General features: G+C 38.7%; 1 protein-coding gene across 6 annotated transcripts in view; it reads left to right on the top strand.

Moving 5' to 3' along the window:
- The window catches only part of LOC112455780 (hepatocyte nuclear factor 4-gamma), a 34,439-nt gene that overhangs the window by 11,973 nt on the left and 2,151 nt on the right, over positions 1-20,315 (top strand). For 4 of the 6 annotated variants that reach the window (XM_025017959.1, XM_025017960.1, XM_025017957.1 and 1 more), the window contains 5 exons: positions 14,378-14,579; positions 14,727-14,821; positions 15,100-15,245; positions 16,023-16,302; positions 20,117-20,275. In XM_025017959.1, coding sequence (XP_024873727.1) covers positions 14,378-14,579; positions 14,727-14,821; positions 15,100-15,245; positions 16,023-16,302; positions 20,117-20,275 — 882 coding nt within the window. Of the gene's footprint in view, positions 1-1,193; positions 2,370-14,377; positions 14,580-14,726; positions 14,822-15,099; positions 15,246-16,022; positions 16,303-20,116; positions 20,276-20,315 lie in introns of those variants that run through there. The other 2 variants (XM_025017962.1, XM_025017958.1) reach the window with 2 other exon arrangements.

Genomic DNA, 20,315 nt, shown 5'->3' with positions numbered 1-20,315 from the left:
CTTTTCGAAAAATCCTTTTTCCAAATGCCCACGCAACTCGAGCGTGGACTGATGTGTATATCATCCAATAATAAACTCGATGAAATCGATTTCAAATCGATGGGCGTTTATCTAAGAGATATGAAATTGTTTAAAAAAAGCGCAGGGTATAGCTCCGTCGATTATATCACCGCGAAATGTTGTTCACGTTTACCGCGGTTATCTCGCAATTAACGCCCGACAAATCAGCCGTATACAACACGCATGACACGATACGAAAATCTAAAAATACACAAGGCAGACATCCAAAGATACTGGCGGCTTCATTGCACTACGCCGGTATTTCTGTTTTCTCGGTACCCGTCGGCCCGCTCGCGGAATTATCGCGGTCGTCGTTCGTCACCCCCGCAGATTTTTCGAACAATGCGACACCGCCACCGGTGATACCGAGTGCACACAAGCACGAGCGCTAATAAGTATATCACGCGGGGTGGAAAGGAGGAGGAGGCGAACACACGAAGAAAACGGAGGCATGAATCACACTTTCGTTAGCTGTCTCATTGTCCGTCGATGCGGGAACAGGAGCTTTCTGTATTGTGCTTTATCGCAGGGAAACTGACTCACTTCGGTTCTTTCCTCTCTCTTCCTTCCCGTCTTTCTTTCTCTGCGTATGTCCAACCGGCAGGAGCTTTGTTACACACGTCGTCCTCCGTGGCTTGTGTTTGCGCGAAAATCGCGAGCACTCTCAGCAGTCTCTTTGTCACAGCTGTCTAGTAACAGATAGGGAGTCAGCCGTGCCGATGGAGAAAAAATAACGAACAATAACGAACAGCTCGGACACAGCGATGCGCACGGGAAAACGTCGGAAGGAGTTGATTATTGAACAGAGATGCACGAAATTAAGGAAGTTATTGTTCTTTCGTAAACGAACGAGTTCTGCTTCAAGCGTACGCATTTGTATCTGTAAAATTTTCATTTCGTATTAATATTTTAGAATAGATTTCGAAAAGAGCTTTCTTGGAGGATTTCGTGAATTCTTAATCTCGTTTTACATTTTCTTGAGGATCTTTTGTCGCTATTGTAAGTGACTGTTAATGAATCGCATGTTAATTAACCATCCCGCGCCAAGTAACGATTCTTAACGTGATATCTATAGCATGATCTATGAATGAGATACATATATGCATGTGCGAGAGGCAATATGTATATTTTTGACAACGCAAAACCCATTTTCTGTATTTTTAGCCGGTTCCGACGCTCACGCAGGCTCTCGCACAAAAAGAACGATGCAGTTTGCGCGCATCTGATCTCAGGCGTCAGTTCCTAAGACGCAATGACGTAATGTCATCTGACAAACCACCTGGCTCCATGATGAATCGTCATAAATAAATAGGTAGCATAACGACGACACGCTTTCTTGTCTCCGTCGTGGCAAGGACAAAGAACTTTTCGATTTGCATTCGCGTAACAAATTGTTTTTCGTTACAGCGCAGAGCGCGGATATCGACGTTCCTGGTCAGATGAACGAGCGAGATTAAACGATCGTCAATATCGTATCATTCCGATCTTATCACCACATATTTTTTTATTACTGAATTTATTTCGCGGTTATATCTCTGGGGATATACACAGATCGTTGAAAGATACGAAGCTGAAGTGTAATCTCGCACCTGAGAATATTTCCAAAGATTGACAGTTGCGGAGTTGCGTGCCCCCTCGTTTGGGGGAGGAAGGGGGGGACCATTAAAAAATTGGTTCCACAATCTCTCAGGATCTTAAGTATCTCTGAAATCCGGAAAGACCCGCGAAAAGATTCACGAAGCGCACGATCGCGTTAAACGCTCACGTCCGCGGCTCCGGCCTCCCACCATCGGGAAACCGTGGCAAGCAAGGCACGACGGCAAAACGTGCGTACGTTTACAGCTGTTTGCCAGTCGTCACCGGACCGCCGTCGTGGTGTCTGGCGAAGGTCATTAACGCCGTCGTGATTATCATCGTCACCGCTCGCGTTCCCGTTCGTCATCCCGTAATTTTTCGTCACTACGTTAAAATCGTTCAGTTCCGAGACAGGTGGAACCATGAAGGATTCCTGTCATCTCGCATGAATACGCGCCTCACGTATTCATAGAAAAACATCGAGAGGAGAGAGAGAGAGAGAGATAGAGAGGGGGGGGGAAGAGGAAAAAAAGGAATAATCGGTAACGGACGGAAACGGCGAAATTAATCGAGGATTGACCTCTCAATTGAATCGCGAACGGATAGCCGGTAAGAAAGTAAACACGTCGCCAGCGTGGCGATAGTGATCGAGAGAGTGGCGATTGATCGAGATCGAAGGGGACCGGCACGGACCAACCGGTTGAAAAAGAGAGTCCTCACGATGGGCCTGGCAGGTGCGTTCCTGTTCCCTTTTTATTCCTCTCCGTTGCATGCGTCACATTATCGTATCATTCCCGTTGTTATATCTGCAAGTGGAGGATCGTAAGGGGATAAGTATCATTTTCCAATTGCGACAATGTTGAGCATTCTTTAGCAACTCTGTTACGCGTCAGTTTCGTTTTATTTCAATAACTGACCCTTCATGAACGTTCGTTGTAATTGTATTTTTCGTTTTTATTTTTTGCTTTTTTATTTTTTACTGAAACAAAAACGAAAAAGAAAAATTATCTTTTATTGAAATTTAATACTGTAAGTGATTTTTTGGCTAGTGATTAATCATTTAAAAGCACTATTAAAAGCACTATTAACAGTGCTTTTAATAGTGCTTTTAAGTGATTAATTACTAACCAAAAAATCACTTACAGTATTAAATTTCTATAAGGGATTCTCATTGATTAATAAAGGTAAATTTGGGAAATTTATTGTTCAAAATGTTACACAGCCTTTTGTGATTCTCTACTCTGTTATTATCGCAAAGTCATCGAATCATGTCTCGCGATTACGTAACGAGGTACTATTTTGATAAAGAGAACGAAATTTATAAGACGATCTACAAAGTGGGCTAAGAGCCATAAACTGAAATTTATTTAAAAATGATGTGAATATTTTGTTGTATAACGAATTTAATTGGTGAGTCAACTGTTAGAATTCGTCATAGATAGGCGACAGTCCATATTCATATTACTCATATTATGCGAAAAGTCATACGCTTATCGATGGACGTGCACCAACTATTATGAAATCGCATTCTTTTATTCTAACGACCAAGAAAATTCTATTTTACCATTATTTAATTTTCTGCTTCACGAAATAAAAATCAACAATCGCATTGTATCGAAATAACATTTGTAAATTTAAGATTAAGAAAACGCACAAAAATTAGTCAGTTTTTCAGATTGAATAATTTAACGTCAATAACTTAAATCGTTTCCTAAATTTATACATATATACTTTAAAAATAATCCGCACTTCATGTTTTTAAAACATATTACTTTAGTAAATTAAATTCCTCTCTGGCTCTCAAAGAAGCGGCTGGACCACTCTATCTTGCCGGGCTTTCCAATTCCGGTTGTTTATTCGACGTTACGTAAAAGAATATCTCTCCGCGATATGTAGCGCGCTCGAAAACTTTCCGGCGACGATTAGAAGAAACGCCAACAGCGATCATCCTGAAGGAAGGTTTTGCGCGCGTGACGGCCGCTGGCTCGCGTTCGATCTAATTGTGCCATGACCTAAACGTGACTTGCGTTTTCGCGTGACATTCCGCATCCGTGTGTGGCTGCGCGCTGCGCGTTGAGGTCCGGTTGCATCGACGGTCTCTGGATTAATTAAGCCTGGCTCGAGGAGTGACTTGCCGTTCCATTTTAGAATATATCGCTTGTCACATCGGCAGAGAACAATAATTCAAATAATTTTACGTCCGAATAGACGAGACAGGCAGCGAGCTCAGCGCTGTCGGTTTCGACATTCGTATCGTAAATCGTATCGGAGAGACAAAAAGCAAAATAATAGCGAAATAAAACACTTTGTTGAGAGATAACGTATAAAGTTAACATTACGTAATAAAATTTATGATTTTATGTATATCTCTTTTTAAATAGAAATTATTTTAATATGTCAAGAATTTATTATTTTACAAATCTGTGCGACTAAATTTTTCTGTAAATATTCATTTAATTTTGAAAACGGAATTTATTTTGGAAATCATTCTTCTGCCTAAAAAGCGAATTCTAGCTTATATCCCTCTATCTTTCATATGATTATAGAGCTTTGAAGAAACATAGTGATCATCTTTAGACATATCCGGAAATACTGTTCACTTTAGACGTGCTTTTTACGCATTACGTCTTTTCCTCTCTAAGGCTGAAATGTACAACTATTTGATCTTAAACGCGGAAAGAAGGAGGCAGCTAAAGTAAACAGATCTCAAGTCTCGGTTTGCTGGCAGCACTCCCTCCGGGTAGAGAACGTCGCAATTAAAAATCTCTGCGATGTGAGACAGAAGGAGACAGAGAAAGAAAGAGAGAAGCCCCTTATCATTCCAGTTGACACGTCGTCGTGTTATCGTCAACGGCGTCGCACTGCGAATATTCGCACCGTGCACAGACAGTGGCGTATCCGCGTTTTAGTACCCCGACTCTTATAATATTTCGACCTTTAATAATACCGAAGGTAGTATTTAAAATTTCTTTGGAATAAATGGGCACACCTTTGGAAAAAATATTCAAAAACTGTCAGAAGAGAGCGAGAACTTAAAAATATTGTTATTAATTTTCTCTTTAGTTTGCCTTGGTTAATAAACGAAATTAAAATCAAAGATTGATACATAATTTGCTTCACGTATTAACCTTTTACGAATTATCCGGATTTTTGTCTTATTTTCTTTGATTTGTCTTTTCTCCTTCTTTAAAATATCGCAAAATTAATAACTATATATTATTTGTAAATAAAATAAAAATGACGCGAGTTTTTCCCCCAACAAAAAAAATAGACATTATATATATTATAAATATAATAAATATCTTCGAAAGTGTTGAGCAGCATTAAAAAAATTCAGGTAAAGGACTGAATGCATCTCAGGTAGAAAGTATTAAGTTTTAATCCTAGGGTTTTATTGGTTCGATGGAACGTTCTTGGTCGTGTGCCATGTGTGCGCTCTGCATATTGCGAGTGGCGCCAGATCGTGACATGCGTGTGCGTGTGTGTGACTGACGCATCAATATAGCATGTACGTGATAGCAAAAATTCACATAATTATAAAAATGGGAGTAAAGAAAGGGAGAGTGAAAAACGTGATTAAAGTACTTAACGATCGTATCGAAATAAAATATTTAAAACTGACACTTTATAATCTACTTGATATTGTCATCTACGGTAAATACGCGTAATATTTTTACATTAATTTTTAATATTTAGTAAAATTATTTTTATCGAAATTCTGTTAAACTTATCTAGGCTTTATTGAGAAATCTCACAGAGGCTTATCGCTCTCGTGTTTGGTTTTCCTTGAATATTTTTGGCTCGTATCAAGGTTGGATACTAACAAAAATACAAATTTGATATATGGTGATAAATTTCTGCGATTATACGATTCAAGATTACGGAAGATAGCGGATTGAATTATCGTGGATGAGAACGTGCGTCTTGACAGGCGTAAGGCTGCGTTCGGAAACTTCACTCGGGGTGCACACCAGCGTCGTTTTGTCCTTGTTCAATTTTTAGTAAGTAACAAAGATAGAACGATGCTAGTGTACACCCGAGTGAAGTTTCCGAACGCAGTCTAAGTCGTGCAGAAGGCTGAGAATCGTTAATAAGACGCGGATTTAACAATGTTTGTTTATTCCGAGTTTGCATAACAGATAATCGCGCTACAGAATATTCTTATGCTGATTTTAATGATCGGTCATTATATGAATTATTAATAGGATTACGCTGAAAAGTGCGTTGCAAATAAAGTCTTCTTTTTTTTTTTTAACAAACGGCTAAAATTAAAACGATGATGCCGATGATTTATTGATTTTTATGGGACGCAGATATTCTGAATCGCATACATCGTTCGATAATCGCGTATCGCATGTCTGAGCTTCTTATAGCTTTGAAACGGTGTAAATCTAGCCGTCGTTATTTAAACGTGACATTTGCGATTCAAAAATATTATGAAGTTTTTTGGGGATTTAAAAATGATTCATTTGCACAGCGCGAAGCCGCATTAACCGAATAATTCGATAAAGCGTGAAGCAAATATGGCTTGATTTGCATTGAAGCTCACGTATTCAGAAATTTAAACGGCGACAAAACAAGAGACAATGGCAAGAGGACGATACGGAAGTATACGATGGACGTTCTGTTTCCTGTTTGGCGTTTCGAATTGAACGTCGCTGGTCAATTCAGCACCGGTCAACAGGAAGGCGCGTTTTAAGGTTGGCTCCGGAGTAATTACGTCTTTTCGTTTCTTCCATCGTGTCCTCTCCCTTACCGCTGTTTGACTATGCTAATGTCGCGCTAACAGCCTAGGCAAACTAGGCAATATATCTGTGCGCGCCGCTGAAAACCTACAAAAGTAAAGAAAAAAAAAGAAAAAACCGCCTTGGCACGGCGGCTTCGAGTCGCGCCGCGCCGCTTTAAGCGTTTTACTTAGCCGGTGGGGCATGCATAAATAATTAATAGCCTGCAAATTGATTCGCAGTGTCACTATGACGAGCATGTAGCATAAGCGCGCGATTCCACCGTCTAGAAATATGAAGAAAATAGGAACGGCGCAACGCCGATTACCTTCTCCTTCTCCCGTGTAACCCGTATACGTATTAAGTTGGAATCTATTAATTTTCTCGCGGTCGGGACCGAGAGACGTTACGTAACATAATAGGACACGCACGCGACGCGGCTACCGCGTGTCGTAATCGCGTCGCGTTGCATTAACCTAAGTAGATATCAATTGGACACCTGAAGGCGGAGAGGCGTTCCTCCACGTCGACGGAGACGGCAGGAGAAAAGAGAGAAGAGCTGTTCCTTCTCAAAGAGATTACGATTCCGCGTTACGCGCGAAGCGTATTGAAATAGCAAAAGTCACTTGAAATAGCAAAGAACACTTCTATCGTGAATTCTTTTTAACGATCTCGCGCGCGAAGTTAACGCAAAGATCACGCAGGTGATCGACGACTTCGTCTGTTTCTCAAGAAGAAACAGCGGATTGGCATACCGTGTTATGATAGCGTTCGGTAAACGTAGCGAAAGTGATGCACGAAAGTGAAAGCACCGCACAGGTATCATGGGAGAAAAAGAACATGAAGAGATAATTACGTTATCATGCATGACCACCACCATCGCGTTACAAGAAGGACTTCGTGTCTAGGAACGTGTGCTTTTAGATTATTTCTTTTTTAGAGGGGTTTTCTTGCCGACGCGACTTAGCCGGAAGGGAAGCTAAAAAAGGTTCGCGCCTGACAGCTGCAAACTTCGTTCTGCATTCAGGAAAGGCTCGAGACATATCGTGTTTTCTACGTACGCGCGTTGCGCCGTGTAAGGCGAAAATATTTCAGTCATTACGAATTTTTTGTGCGGCTTGACGTGGCGTAACGTCCGTTCAAGGTAGCCCATTAGCTGCCGAACAGCGCGCGATTAATCATAGTTATCCTCTCATTAATTTCAACTTAGTGAAACGATCTCGGCACAATGTTTTTCAAGGAACTCAGATAATTTCAAAAGAAAAGCATCAATCAGAGGAGTTGGCCGACAAAATCGAAGCTTTCGTCCAAAACCTTCAGTTTATTTTTTACGACCCGTGTCTGAATCTACCATTGAACTAAATTTTTCCGTTCGATGATTTCTCGAAGAAACTGGTGATTGAAAAATAGCGCGGTAAATCGTCTTTGTCTTTAACCGCGCGATAAAGCGTGAAGGAATTATCTTGAGCAAGGCATTATCTGTTATTTCACGCGACTATTTCGTTCCTCGGCATGTACGCACGAAATTGTCAGAACCGTGTTAAGCAAACAATGTCGACTTTGCGATGCAAAGTTACCTTCGGCTGCAGTTCTTAGAAAAATGATAGGACAACTCCGTGATTGACTGACGCAAACAGCGTCGACATTGTCGCGGAATATCGCACGAGAAACGATAAGGCTTCCGTTGGATTAATCTCGGTTTATATGAAGACTGAGAATGCAATTTCAGTGAGATAAAAAGAGGGAACACGTCATTGATTTACTCCTATAATTATTCACGGAAAATACGTGTCTTGCTCGATATTCGATAATTTTTACATGCTTCCGTGAATTCGAAAAGAAGGGATTTCGTCTCTCCTTCCCGTGATCGTCCTCGGTTCGACATCTGCATCTTTATTGTAGACAAACGATGCGTGAAATATATGATTACTTTGTAATGTATATGATTTACAAGCACAGCGTGAAACGTCGATCCGCGCGAACGTAACGCGTTTTTCTGCGGAAGGAGGAGGTTTCAGCTTCACGAGAGTGTCCTCGAGATGAAGATAGGTGAAGGATGAGCCAAGGATGATCAAATGCGCAAATGTTTTCGTTGAATCAACCGAGAGCTCTGGAGATCCTCCGCGTATTTTACTGACGGTTTGCGGGCACCTGTCTCACCTGTTCGGTTATTGTCAAGTAACACGGTTGATCGCGCGCGTTCCAAAGAGAGAAGTCCGGTTACATACGCGCGATTTTGTAATAGCCTCACGCAGGAGCGAGAGGAAAGATAGAGTTACGACTCGGATCAGACCTTAATTCCGAGCAATACCGTGTGTTTCAATGAATTTCACTCATTAGCGCGCATACATTTCTCAATCAATTGAAGCTCGGTCGCTTTTACGAGACGCACCTCGCTCGTATCCTAACGAAACAGCTTCGAAGACGACAGACAGTGAATCGAGAGGAAATCCTGAAAGTGAGTCGAAAAGAGCTCGATTCCGAAATTTGCGCAAATTTTTATCTATTTTTCAAGTTTATGCGAGAGTTTATGCTACAGAAGTTTAGAAATTTCTGGACGCCCGGACATTCGAGTGGGCCAAGATTATCGTATTAACCGCGAATTTATCAAAGTACCAATCTGCTGACGCAGGACGATACAGAAAACCGCGTACGCGTAACATAGCTGACGCGAATTCGTTGTGGACGCCGCATTTTTTTGCACGACACGATAATCATTTTCTTGGCGCGATGACACGTTTTCTTTTTCTTCGCAACGCGATCGGAAACTTTTATCCGTTGCTTCCTCACGTCCGCTCCGTTTCACGAAATTCGTGATGGATCCGTTCCAGCCGCGAGCGTCTCGCATCAGTTCTCTTTGACAGACACGATACTGCCTAGAACAAACAGTCTTAATCGTCAGCTATCGTGGATAATGAATCATCGCCGAGATTTGCGTTCCCGGGATGCGTGGACTCGCGCGTCGCACGAGCAGAGCAAGACGCGCCGAGGAGGCGCGCGCCAAACGTCTTTATCATCGGCCTAAACAACGGGGTGTCTTTAAGGTGTATCGTGCCACGCGATCGGAGGCTGCGTGTATGCGTGCGCGCGTATGAACAAATGCGGGTCACCGAGCGTTAGACTTTGGCGACACACATACGGGTAGGCTCCGTCTGGTCTAGGCGGCCGAGCGTTGATATAGCGTCTTCGGGGATCATGGGGGCGGATCGGAGGATCGGGTATATGCCGCGTGCGGCATCGTTGTCGTCGTTCCAAAGTCCGGAATCCGCGACGTCTCGCCGGACAAGGAGAATGTGCAGGAAGGGGCAGGCTGACCGTGTCGGGCTATCCGATAATATTACCCATTTTCCTCCCTAATGCCAAGGTCGCGGAAGCGATAGACACACCCGGTAGCTATTTCGAGAAACGCCACCGTGCAACGCTATTGTGCTGAGCGAGTGTGAATACTGCTGAGCACCATGTCTGCTGAGCAAGAGATATTGCCGTTGAGAACGAACGAGAGTTAGAATTATATAATACAATAATCTGTGGAATTTCTTTGCTTCTGCGAAGCCTCGTTGAATACACCGAACCGCTTGTAGAATCTATTCGAAGATCTTGACGAGAGGTGGAGAAAAAGATTTCACTAGAAAATAAAACTGCATCAGACATGCGATTTCGGAGAGATATTCCAGAGTGTTTATATTCGGATATTTTCACCTCGAACTGTTCTCTCGTCTAGCCTCCTTTACGAGCCGCTGGACAGTTTACTCTGTAAACTACTTACTTTAATTTATGTGTGACATTCATGCTGTTTTGGATTCTTTTGTATCTTAAAATAATTCTTGGTTGATTTACACTTCTGTAAACTATTGAAATTTGCGCTCTTGAGTGTATGAAAAGAGTTCTTAGCAAGAAATGTATGGGATCGTGAATTATTCTTTTATTTCTAAAATTGTCATTGCTAGTCGTCTCACAAGTTTTATTGAATAAAGATTTCGTAATTTTTAAAAAATTATTCTAAAAGATTTAATGGAAGATCACTATTTGAGTAGGAATTAATACGTATTATGTTTAATAAAATTAATTAGTAGGAATAAAGATCACCTAGATTTCATCACCCTGATCATCAGCGTAATGTACTTCATTGGAAAGGAATCGTACAGCCGTGGAATCATTTAGCGCTGAATGTCCGACGTGAATGTAAATCATTACGTTCAGAAAAAAAATTCAATACATAAATCCGCTATGTGTGCGTCGATAATTCGAGCACACGTGCCGCATTATACACGTTAGCGTTTTTTCCGTGTACCCCTTCTTTCGAGTGATTATTCGCTGTGAACTGTAATTGCCCCCTGATTGCCTACGTAACGCCGCTACGTTTTCCTGCCTTCCTTCGCGCGGCTGTGGAAACACGTTTAATATGCCGATAAATAGTCGTTGCGCAAGTGATTTCGAAAGCTCTGCTCCGTTTTTCTGTCACGCGCGGAGATCGCAGACTGGAGTCACGAACGCGAAGAAAATCTCTCGCGCGACAGGGTGACACGTCCTGCAAAACGGAGGGGTATAATGACAGAGATATATGCGCTCTTTGCGATAATAAATAGAACTTGAAGCAATTTCAGCAAAAACCAAAAATAAAACCTTTATACAAGCGAATAATCTGACTTTCGATACTTACAGTGTAATATATTTACATATTATGCAATATATTTACCTACATATTGCGTCTTGTGAAATAGATATCAATGTTTTTTAATTCTTTCGGATGATTTATTGGTACAATTATTCATGCTATCATATCTCTAATGTTGTGTCTTATATATCTCTAGGGGTTAACATTTCTTTAATTTACATTTGTAAAAAATCTATTTTTATACTCTAATCTGAAAACACGCGCGTCATTTCTGCTGCATCATTTTCTAATGTAACGCTACTTCGACGAGCTACGTTTTTTAAAAATCAAGAATATGATCGGAAGCACAATTTTGCGATGGCAAAAAGTCGGAATAATTTATCTAATAACTCATCTAATTTCTGATTGTTTTTCGGCGTTTCTAAGATTAAAGCTGATAAATCCGATAAGATCAGGAATTTCCTAGCTCATGTCGCGACGATAAGCGATGTGATTTTCGCATGTGACAATCAAACTCGGAAATAGAGCCGTAATAAAGATCATTTCTCGTTTGACATTATCAGTGACATGATCCTTAGTCTTAATACGTATAATGTTTGACATTAAAAGCAATATCTTCTGTTGTTTATTGCATCGCATATGCGGCCTTCATATTCAAATATACAGACAATTATATAATTATCTGAAGGAAAGTATGAAGTCATACGGAGCAAATTTAGAATTCATAAAACTCGGTGTGTTTATGACATATGTTTTCTTCTGTCTGGAAAATAACAAATTAGAATCTACTTACGATGGTAATAAAGTCTCGGGGATTAAATGGGAGGAAAGGGAGGGGCGATATCGCGATTTTTAATCTGATCGATTTTATGTTGGGGATTTCCTTTCGTTTGGCATTATATAGAAGCAAATATAGAAGCAAATTCTTACAATTCTTAATATCGGCCTACATACTTTGCAAATTGAGAATTAAGAAGAGGAACTCGAGTATATAAGTTTTACTGCCGGAGAGGAGAAGAACGGAGAAAAATAATATCATGTATCAATTAACTCTATTATATCGCACATTATAAATTATTCCAAGGCCTCGGATCTACGTCTCTCGCACGATATCTATATCTCCGGTATTCCTTGAAGGCACGCACGAGAGTTAATTAAAAGTAAGAATTAAAACGTTCACGCGGTGAAGTATTGAGTTGTTCACACGTTATATCGACGTTACGTCAACAATTCTCTGGAAATTGTAAGAATCCACGTTAACACAATATGAATTTATATTTTATTTGAATTAATAATGATTTACGAAATTTTAGTAGAAATAAGTAGCTATATAATTCCACGGGATATTGATAAAATATATAAATTTTTAAATGCAGAAAACAATTGGACATAAACTAAAAGGACTTAACTAATCAAAATATGAAATTTTGAAAAAAAATACTACTTTTATGTGATATATATATTAATTGATTACATTGGTCAACATTTATTTTGTAAGAGCGTTTCATATAACTTTCGAAATAGAACATTTTATATGCAATGATCTAATAATAATTAACACAGTCGAAAGAACGATAATTAAGAGGTTGCGCTCGTGAAATCGTTTACGAAAATATTTTCCTTCCACATATTAGCTCGATTAGCTTTTGTAAATTTTCAATATTTTATCACGACTGACATACTTAAAGCTTCATTATAATATTATCTTTCATCATCATTATTTCTCATCATTTTTTATTGTTAAGAATTATTTATTAAAATTACTTTTGATAATAAATATATAAGTATCTATTCTTACATTCTTAATAATAAAAGCAGGGAATTATCTTAATGCATAGATAAATCTTTGCATTATGTCCACATTGCATTAATATTGCCAGATATTATTAAGCAGAATTTGAAGTTGTAAATTCCCGTTCTTCACCACGTATATAGATATGTAATGTAAAAAACTTTGCAAAGCACATATGCAAATGTGAAGTATGTGTAGTCTATTGAAGACACATCAAATATATCATGAAAATCTTGAATTGTTTTGAATATTTAAAACCATCATTCAAAACCAAAAGATTTCTGAAAGTCTTGAATATTTTGAAAATTTTGAGAGTCTTTTGAATGTTTGGAAGATATCTTTTCTTTCATAACGCTTTATGTAGCTGTTTCAATCCATCCTTCATTTTACTTGCACAAACGACAACGTTACACATACGTAACATTGGTAAAAATTTTATGTTTAACATTCTACATAGATATTCGAAGGTTTTTTAAGGAAAAATTTTTTGGATTTCAATTCACACAGACTTTCAAGAAACTTTGATTTTACATGATATTTAAAACAATTTGAATTTTTTATCAAATTATTTGAAAACTATTTAAAAAAGAACTCTCGAATGGTTATTTTTAAATATGTGTTGCGCAAATCGATCCTAGCTTCGAATTAATTAAATATTCGCTACGCGGTTTTATCACTCACATTACATTATCGTCGTATGCATTTTCTCAAGGTTTGCGGTGATTTGCATAATTAACCCCTACTGACCCAGTATCGGCGGCAGTATATCCATGTTATTAAAATTTAGAATTATTTGCGCCGCGACAATTCATTGACTATGGCACAATATCACCGCCCGGAAGCATAACTTAATATTTAACGTATAATTTCTCAATTTAATATCATGACGTAAATTAATTTCAATATCTTTTTGTTTTTAATGTTACTTATGTATTTCCGAACTCTGATGTGCATATTATGTACAAAAGAAGGTATCAATTTCTATCAAATATATTGCGACATTTTCTCAGATTTCTTATATTTTTGATATCCGATACGGAGATTACGGAGATTTCCGTGGTATATGCTAATTTTAATTAAATTGATAATGATATTATGATGCTAATTTTAATTAAGTTAGTAATAACACACATTGAATCACTTCGTATACATGACGAAGATCTTGAATCTTGAATACTATTCGAAACTGAAAAACTTGCAAGTTTTGTAAATGTATATTTTCTTTCATAATTATACTTTACATTATTATCTCAAACCGCCTTCCATTTTATGCAGACACAGATAACAATTTATTTTTAGGAATTGTAAATGTTTTAACGTAGACATTCCTCAATATTCTTACTCGAGCTGTATCTAAGGGAAGATTTTCTTTAAATTCGAGAAATTATCAAAAGCATTTTCAAGATTTTTTAAGAAACTTTCAGTTTTGAATAATTTTTACACGATTGAGTTATTTTAACATTAAAAAAAAGATTTGAGAGAGAGAGAGAGAGATTCATCGGTAAAGTTAATCGTTTCCTTAGCTCTGAAGAAAAAGAAAGAAGTCGCTCGGCGTGTACCAATGTCAAAAAGGCTCAAATGATGAGAATGTTTGTCTGTTTCGTGTTGCAGACGCGGATCTGGGTATGGGCGCGGGAGCAGCAGGTGGTCCCGTCCTGGCTCTCCCTGGTCCAGGAGTCAACGCCGCCCTCTCACAAACATGCGCCATATGCAGCGATCGCGCCACGGGGAAGCACTACGGCGCGGCGTCCTGCGATGGCTGCAAGGGTTTCTTCCGCCGATCAGTTAGAAAGAATCATTCGTACACGTGCAGGTAAGCTTATATTGCAATATTTTAATGATATATCAATGCCCGTCCGACGCGCGTTGGCCTCGAGTTATAACGTAGCGAAGCTATTCCTTGAAGGAGAAAAAGAATTATTGAATTATTTCTCCTCTTTTCTTTTCCTATCTTTTACAGATTTCAAAGGAAGTGCCCGATTGATAGGGACAAGCGAAATCAATGCAGGTACTGCCGACTTCGGAAATGTTACAGAGCCGGCATGAAGAAAGAGGGTGAGTTTTTTTTTGTAAAGTCATCTATCGCGCATTACGAAATTTTACTCCCGAAAGACAGTAGAAACGAATCTTTTAAACCTTGCTTTTTCTCCAAATAAAGTATATATATCTAATCGCATGTCGCGTAGTTAATACGTGACAGTACTCGTTCCTTAATTTTGCAGATTTTTTTTTACGCGGAATTCATTTTTACGAGCATGTCTTTATTACTCTTCTGCCTGAAGAGTAGAGAGCTTACGTTGAGCCGAGGAAAAAATTCCTGATAATTTTCACAGCCGTGCAAAACGAAAGGGACCGGATAAGCTGTCGGCGACCCAGCAATGAGGACCCGCCTGACAAGAATAAGGGTCCGTCGAAGGAGGACGTGGTGAAGGCGGATGCACGCGCCGAAATGCTCAGCAAACAAGTTGGCGTGTTAGAGGTGAGGGCTTGACCTCCGGCTGAATTGAATATTTATAAATCGCTCGTTAACACACGCATGAAAATTCGACCCACCGCTTAATTCCGTCAATATTGTGCGTTTAGCAATTCTTATCATCATCCGCCAAGCGAGCGTTATAAAATTTACTTGATCCTTTCTTGAATTCGATGATGATCGAACTTCTTCATTTTTCATATTGAAAGTGAAGCAATCGTAAAGCAATCGTGAAGATATCGCATTTTGCAAACTCATGCTAAACGTTTGCCAAAAGAATTTAACTTGTTAAACATTTTTTTTAACGCTTTAAATTAATAATTTAAATTTCCGCTTTGTGATTAATCAACGCTCAAATTCGAGGCTGGCCATTTAAGTTTATTATAATTTATTAGATTAGTATTTAATATGGAAAAGAAAGAAGCAGCACTTATATATTTTTATATTAATATAATTTCAAGTCTCCGTAGAGTCTGCTTAGAAATTCGCTCGTGTATCTGTGTTTACAATAAACACGCAATATTTTATACTTTCTCTTTAACTTTGTCGAATCGATTTATTAATTTATTTATGCTTGTAAAATAAGACCATGCATAAAAAATTCTGATATATATTTCAGTTATTTATTTAATTAATACCTCTGCAGAATAGATTACGAACTACAGAGTAGTCCCCTCTTTCTCTTTCTCTCTCTCTCTCTCTCTCTTTCTCTCTCTCTCTTTCTCCTTTCGATGCATATCTGGAATTTGCTTCCTTTAACGCGATATTGGCACATTTGTGTAGCTTCAGCAGCCAGACAGTCCAAACGGCGAAATCGACCTCAGCACAAAGCGGATAGCTGGTATAAACGACGTGTGCGACAGCATGAAGGAGCAATTGCTGATTTTGATCGAGTGGGCCAAGTGTTTCGACGAGTTCAAAGCGTTGTCGCTGGACGACCAAGTCGCGTTGCTGAGGGCCCACGCGGGCGAGCACCTGTTGCTGGGAGTGGCGAGACGTAGCAGGAACTTCACGGACGTGCTACTGCTCGGCAACGATTGCATCATTATGAGGAACTGTCCTGGTACGTAGAGTTCCCAGACTTATCGGGTTGTACGGTTTCTGTAGCGCCTAAGATTTTTCTTTCCTCGAACGGAGCGAGTGGTGTCGAGCGTAAAAAATTCTGACTGTAAAATAAACGCCTAAAGGATATCTTGAGTACGCGAGGAGGAGATTTTGGACGGTTCGTCGAACACGGTTCCTTACCCATTTTCAGACATCCGTCTCTTTGGACTCGTGTTCATGAAGACGCGTGAACACCTTTCGATAAAGTTTCGTAAGTGCGTCCGACGCCGATCCGCGCTCCGTTCACGCTTGTTCCTAACATTTGTATGCCGCGTTTCGGCTTCGCTAAATAACGATATTAAATATAACGAGGATACAATATTAAATGTGCGTATGGGGGCATGGGAGAATATGTTTGAGAATTCTTTGAGATTGGTAACATTTCTTTTCGAACGAAGGTGAAATAATAGGCAGATCTTGACTAACTTCTGGCGCGCGTTGCGCAAACGATCCATCTTATCTCAGACATTCTATTTATGCATGCAATGTGCAAAATACAGTAATTAAAATAAATACGAAACATTTGCAAGAAATAATAAACAGAAACTAAAAAACTTTTTTATACCCGGGCGAATCCAATGTAATGGAAAAGATGTTTCTTCATGCATCTTTAAAATTCTCGTTTCTTTATTGCAGCCAGATTGAATTACATTAAGTCAAAACAAATTAATCCTTTCGGTAAAATATCATACCGAAAAATTCCTCTACTAGCAAATATATAGTTGTTTATTTATTTCCGATGAAAATTGATCCTACAATAATTAATCAAAATTCACAGTTATTTATTAATCTACGAATCGGAAAGAGAGTCTTTAATGTATTTTACCAATTCGTATTATCGAAGGCGCATGACGGCATGCGAAAAGATTAATTTATTTCGACGTATAGCGCAGGAAGAGATCCACGTGATCCTTTGCTTCTGACTGCATCATAATTCAATATGGCTGTAGTGAGTATAAAAACAGAGTCCTCTTAATGACCAGAATATATTATTATTTTAAAGACACGTTCTCCGTTTCTTGATTCTGTATCGAGTCGCGTCTTCGAATCTTTATAGTCTTTATACTTATTATATTTCAAAATTTCAATAAATCCAAAAGCTTCGAAGAAATTTATAGAGCTTACAGAAGAAACACCTTTTTCCTATTTTTAATAAGTAAAGCTTGAAAAGGATCGATCTTTTTGGTAAATATTTAAGCAGCGTTTCCCGCATACGTAAAACGTTCATACGTAAAACACACGGGAACGTTCCGACAGCATGAATATGTGGTTTCTTATCAAGCGAGCGAAGATATCTTGACTGCCGTCGACAAAAGCCGCCGATATTAGAGCGACGCGTCCTCACGGGCGCAAGCCCGTGTCAGCATTTTTTTTCCCCCCCGACAGTCGTGTACGCTTGAAAGAGAGCCTCTTCCTCTAAATAGCCGATTCGACGGCGACCTTCACCTTTTTGCTTACGTAATTTTGCCGTCCACATATATTATGTCGCGGAGGCCGTAATTTATTCGTGGTCGAGCGGCCGCTTACGCGACTCGGCGCTAATACCTTCAAAAACGTTATATCCCGTTTCACCATGATCCCGTAATAAAACCGTAACGGTATTTTAATTTTAATTGGTGATCTCGCCGGTGAGAGAAGGAGAAGAGAGATTTTCTCAAACGAAAAGCGTTATATACCAGAGCTAGAGCGATTGCTTTCGTTCGTCTACAAATAGTTTTCTTGTCGATGTATATGTAAGACTCACGTGTGCCACGACGATATCATAATATTTTAATTTTTTATCGATGAACACGTAGGTCTTTCCTCGCATACCGGATTTATATGGTGAGTCGCGAGATATAAAAATACCTCTTGCACACAAGATTTCTCTGTCTTTCGTTTTTCTCGTATTTCCTTCCGAAATACGTGGCAAATACGTTCGATATTATATCGACGAGTGAATATGCTTGTTTATTGTTATGTTAGTATAAGTTTTATATAATGCGTTACAAATATCCACGTAATTCTCATCGTCTTACGCGTTTTTGTACTGAATAAAAAACACGGAAATATATATCGAATGAGAATTAATTTTACTTGAACACCTGCAATTTTCTTTCGACTCACAATCAGATATTTAATTGTCAATCCTAATTATTATGCAGATATGTTAATCTAATTTCTATAAGTCGGAGTAACTCTGCGAAACAGATAGGTGGTCCTCGTAATGTAACACTTCACATTTCTATTTAAAATTTGCCATTTTGTTTCACTACGAGGACAAGTTGCATTATGTCGATTGTAACATGCGATTGATAAATGGATTGTGTCACGTCATTTATCTTGTCGCGAGCTAATCGCTCTTTACAATGTAAAACAATTTCGGGCAGAATATGTTATCTCTTCTTGTGATTAACTTTACTTAATGGAAAGAGGTTTGGTGTTGAGGGTCACGCGCAAAGCGACTCGTTTAGTTCGAAATCTTCTAATTACGATAAATGTAAATACGCGGATAAGGAACTTATCATCTTATTGTCGACAATTAAATTTCAGCTCTGCGCTGAAGAGTAACGATATATTCAAACTGAGAAACAAGATCCGAATTGGTTGATATTTCGGATAAATTAATTATTGCGATTACTCAACTCCGAATATCTAAATTATCTGGATAAATTATCGGATTCTGATACCCGAAGAGTCGAATTCACCCAAATCTGCGAACTTATTAATTTGGATTTGAACTATTCATTTCAAGAGATATTACACAGAGTTATTACGCAATGAGCAGAGGACTAATTGCTCAATTAGTTAGAACTTATTTAGCTGTTCCTGTTTTGAAAGAGCGTTTTTCAGAGAATATTGTTACAACCGGAAGAAGTTATCTATCGTCTGAGCAAGTAAATCAATGAGTATTCTCTTAAAAGTTTCTTTCAAAATCAGAAAATGCTTGACCAAGTTTCAAATTTCATGTTTCTACAAATTTTTGGTATGCATTGTATTTATTTTCATTAAAGCAATCTCTTTATACATGTAATAAGTATGTAACAAATCACGTGTAATTTCAATAAATTTCGGGGAATTGGATTTTGCAGTCAGTTCTCTACTAAATTTTTTTGTAATTTGGATCCGAATTTATGAATTTGTGAATTCGACTAATCGAGTATTAAAATTTGGATAATTCAAATATATGAATTTGAGTTATGATGAATTCAAATATATAATTGGTTAATAATTATTTTGGATAATTCGAATATTTTTTTATCGGAATAAATATAATTTTCCTGGCTATATTTGTAATATTAATTTGTGCCAGGGAAATTTGTGCTTGCTTTATAATATAATAACGAATCGTAACGCGCTGACAATCTACTATTTTATTAACTGAACGTTTTGTCTGTTGTTGCACGATTACGGGGCTTAGGTGGTTGACTGAGTCCGGAATTCGTGTGTTGTGTGTCACTTTAAAATGCATGTTAATGCATGAACACTGATGTTTGGTTTGGCGATATCTATTAAGTTGATGCAGACAGTCTACTTATCCGTCCATATATTTATCAAATAAAATTGAAGACGAATATTCAGCGAATCTCTCCTTTAATTTGATAAAGTTTTTCATCCCTTTCTTAAGTAATTTTGTGATTTTCTGCCTTTATTTGGTACAAAGTTTGACGGAAAAACGACTTTCGCATCGGCTTAGTAATACCTGCGAGGTATACTGTTTTTTCTTTTCTTTTACCACCGGACTCAGTTTCTGTGAGACGAACGAAGGAACAACGGTGTATCGCGTCTATCAGTAATATCATTGCAATTTGTAGAGGGGAGCAATCAGCAGGACCTGGACATCAGCAAGGTGGGCGTCAGGGTGATGGACGAGCTGGTGAAACCGTTTCAGAAGATCAAGATTGACGACACGGAGTTCGCTTTTCTCAAAGCCATCGTGTTCTTTGACCCGAGTAAGTGTTCCATTCGAAGGATCGTCGTGCGACAATTCGC

This window comes from Temnothorax curvispinosus, unplaced genomic scaffold (assembly GCF_003070985.1).
Source record: "Temnothorax curvispinosus isolate PA1 unplaced genomic scaffold, ASM307098v1 QBEX01006326.1, whole genome shotgun sequence".
NCBI lineage: Eukaryota > Metazoa > Arthropoda > Insecta > Hymenoptera > Formicidae > Temnothorax > Temnothorax curvispinosus.
This window is presented reverse-complemented; position numbering and strand designations above follow the sequence as displayed.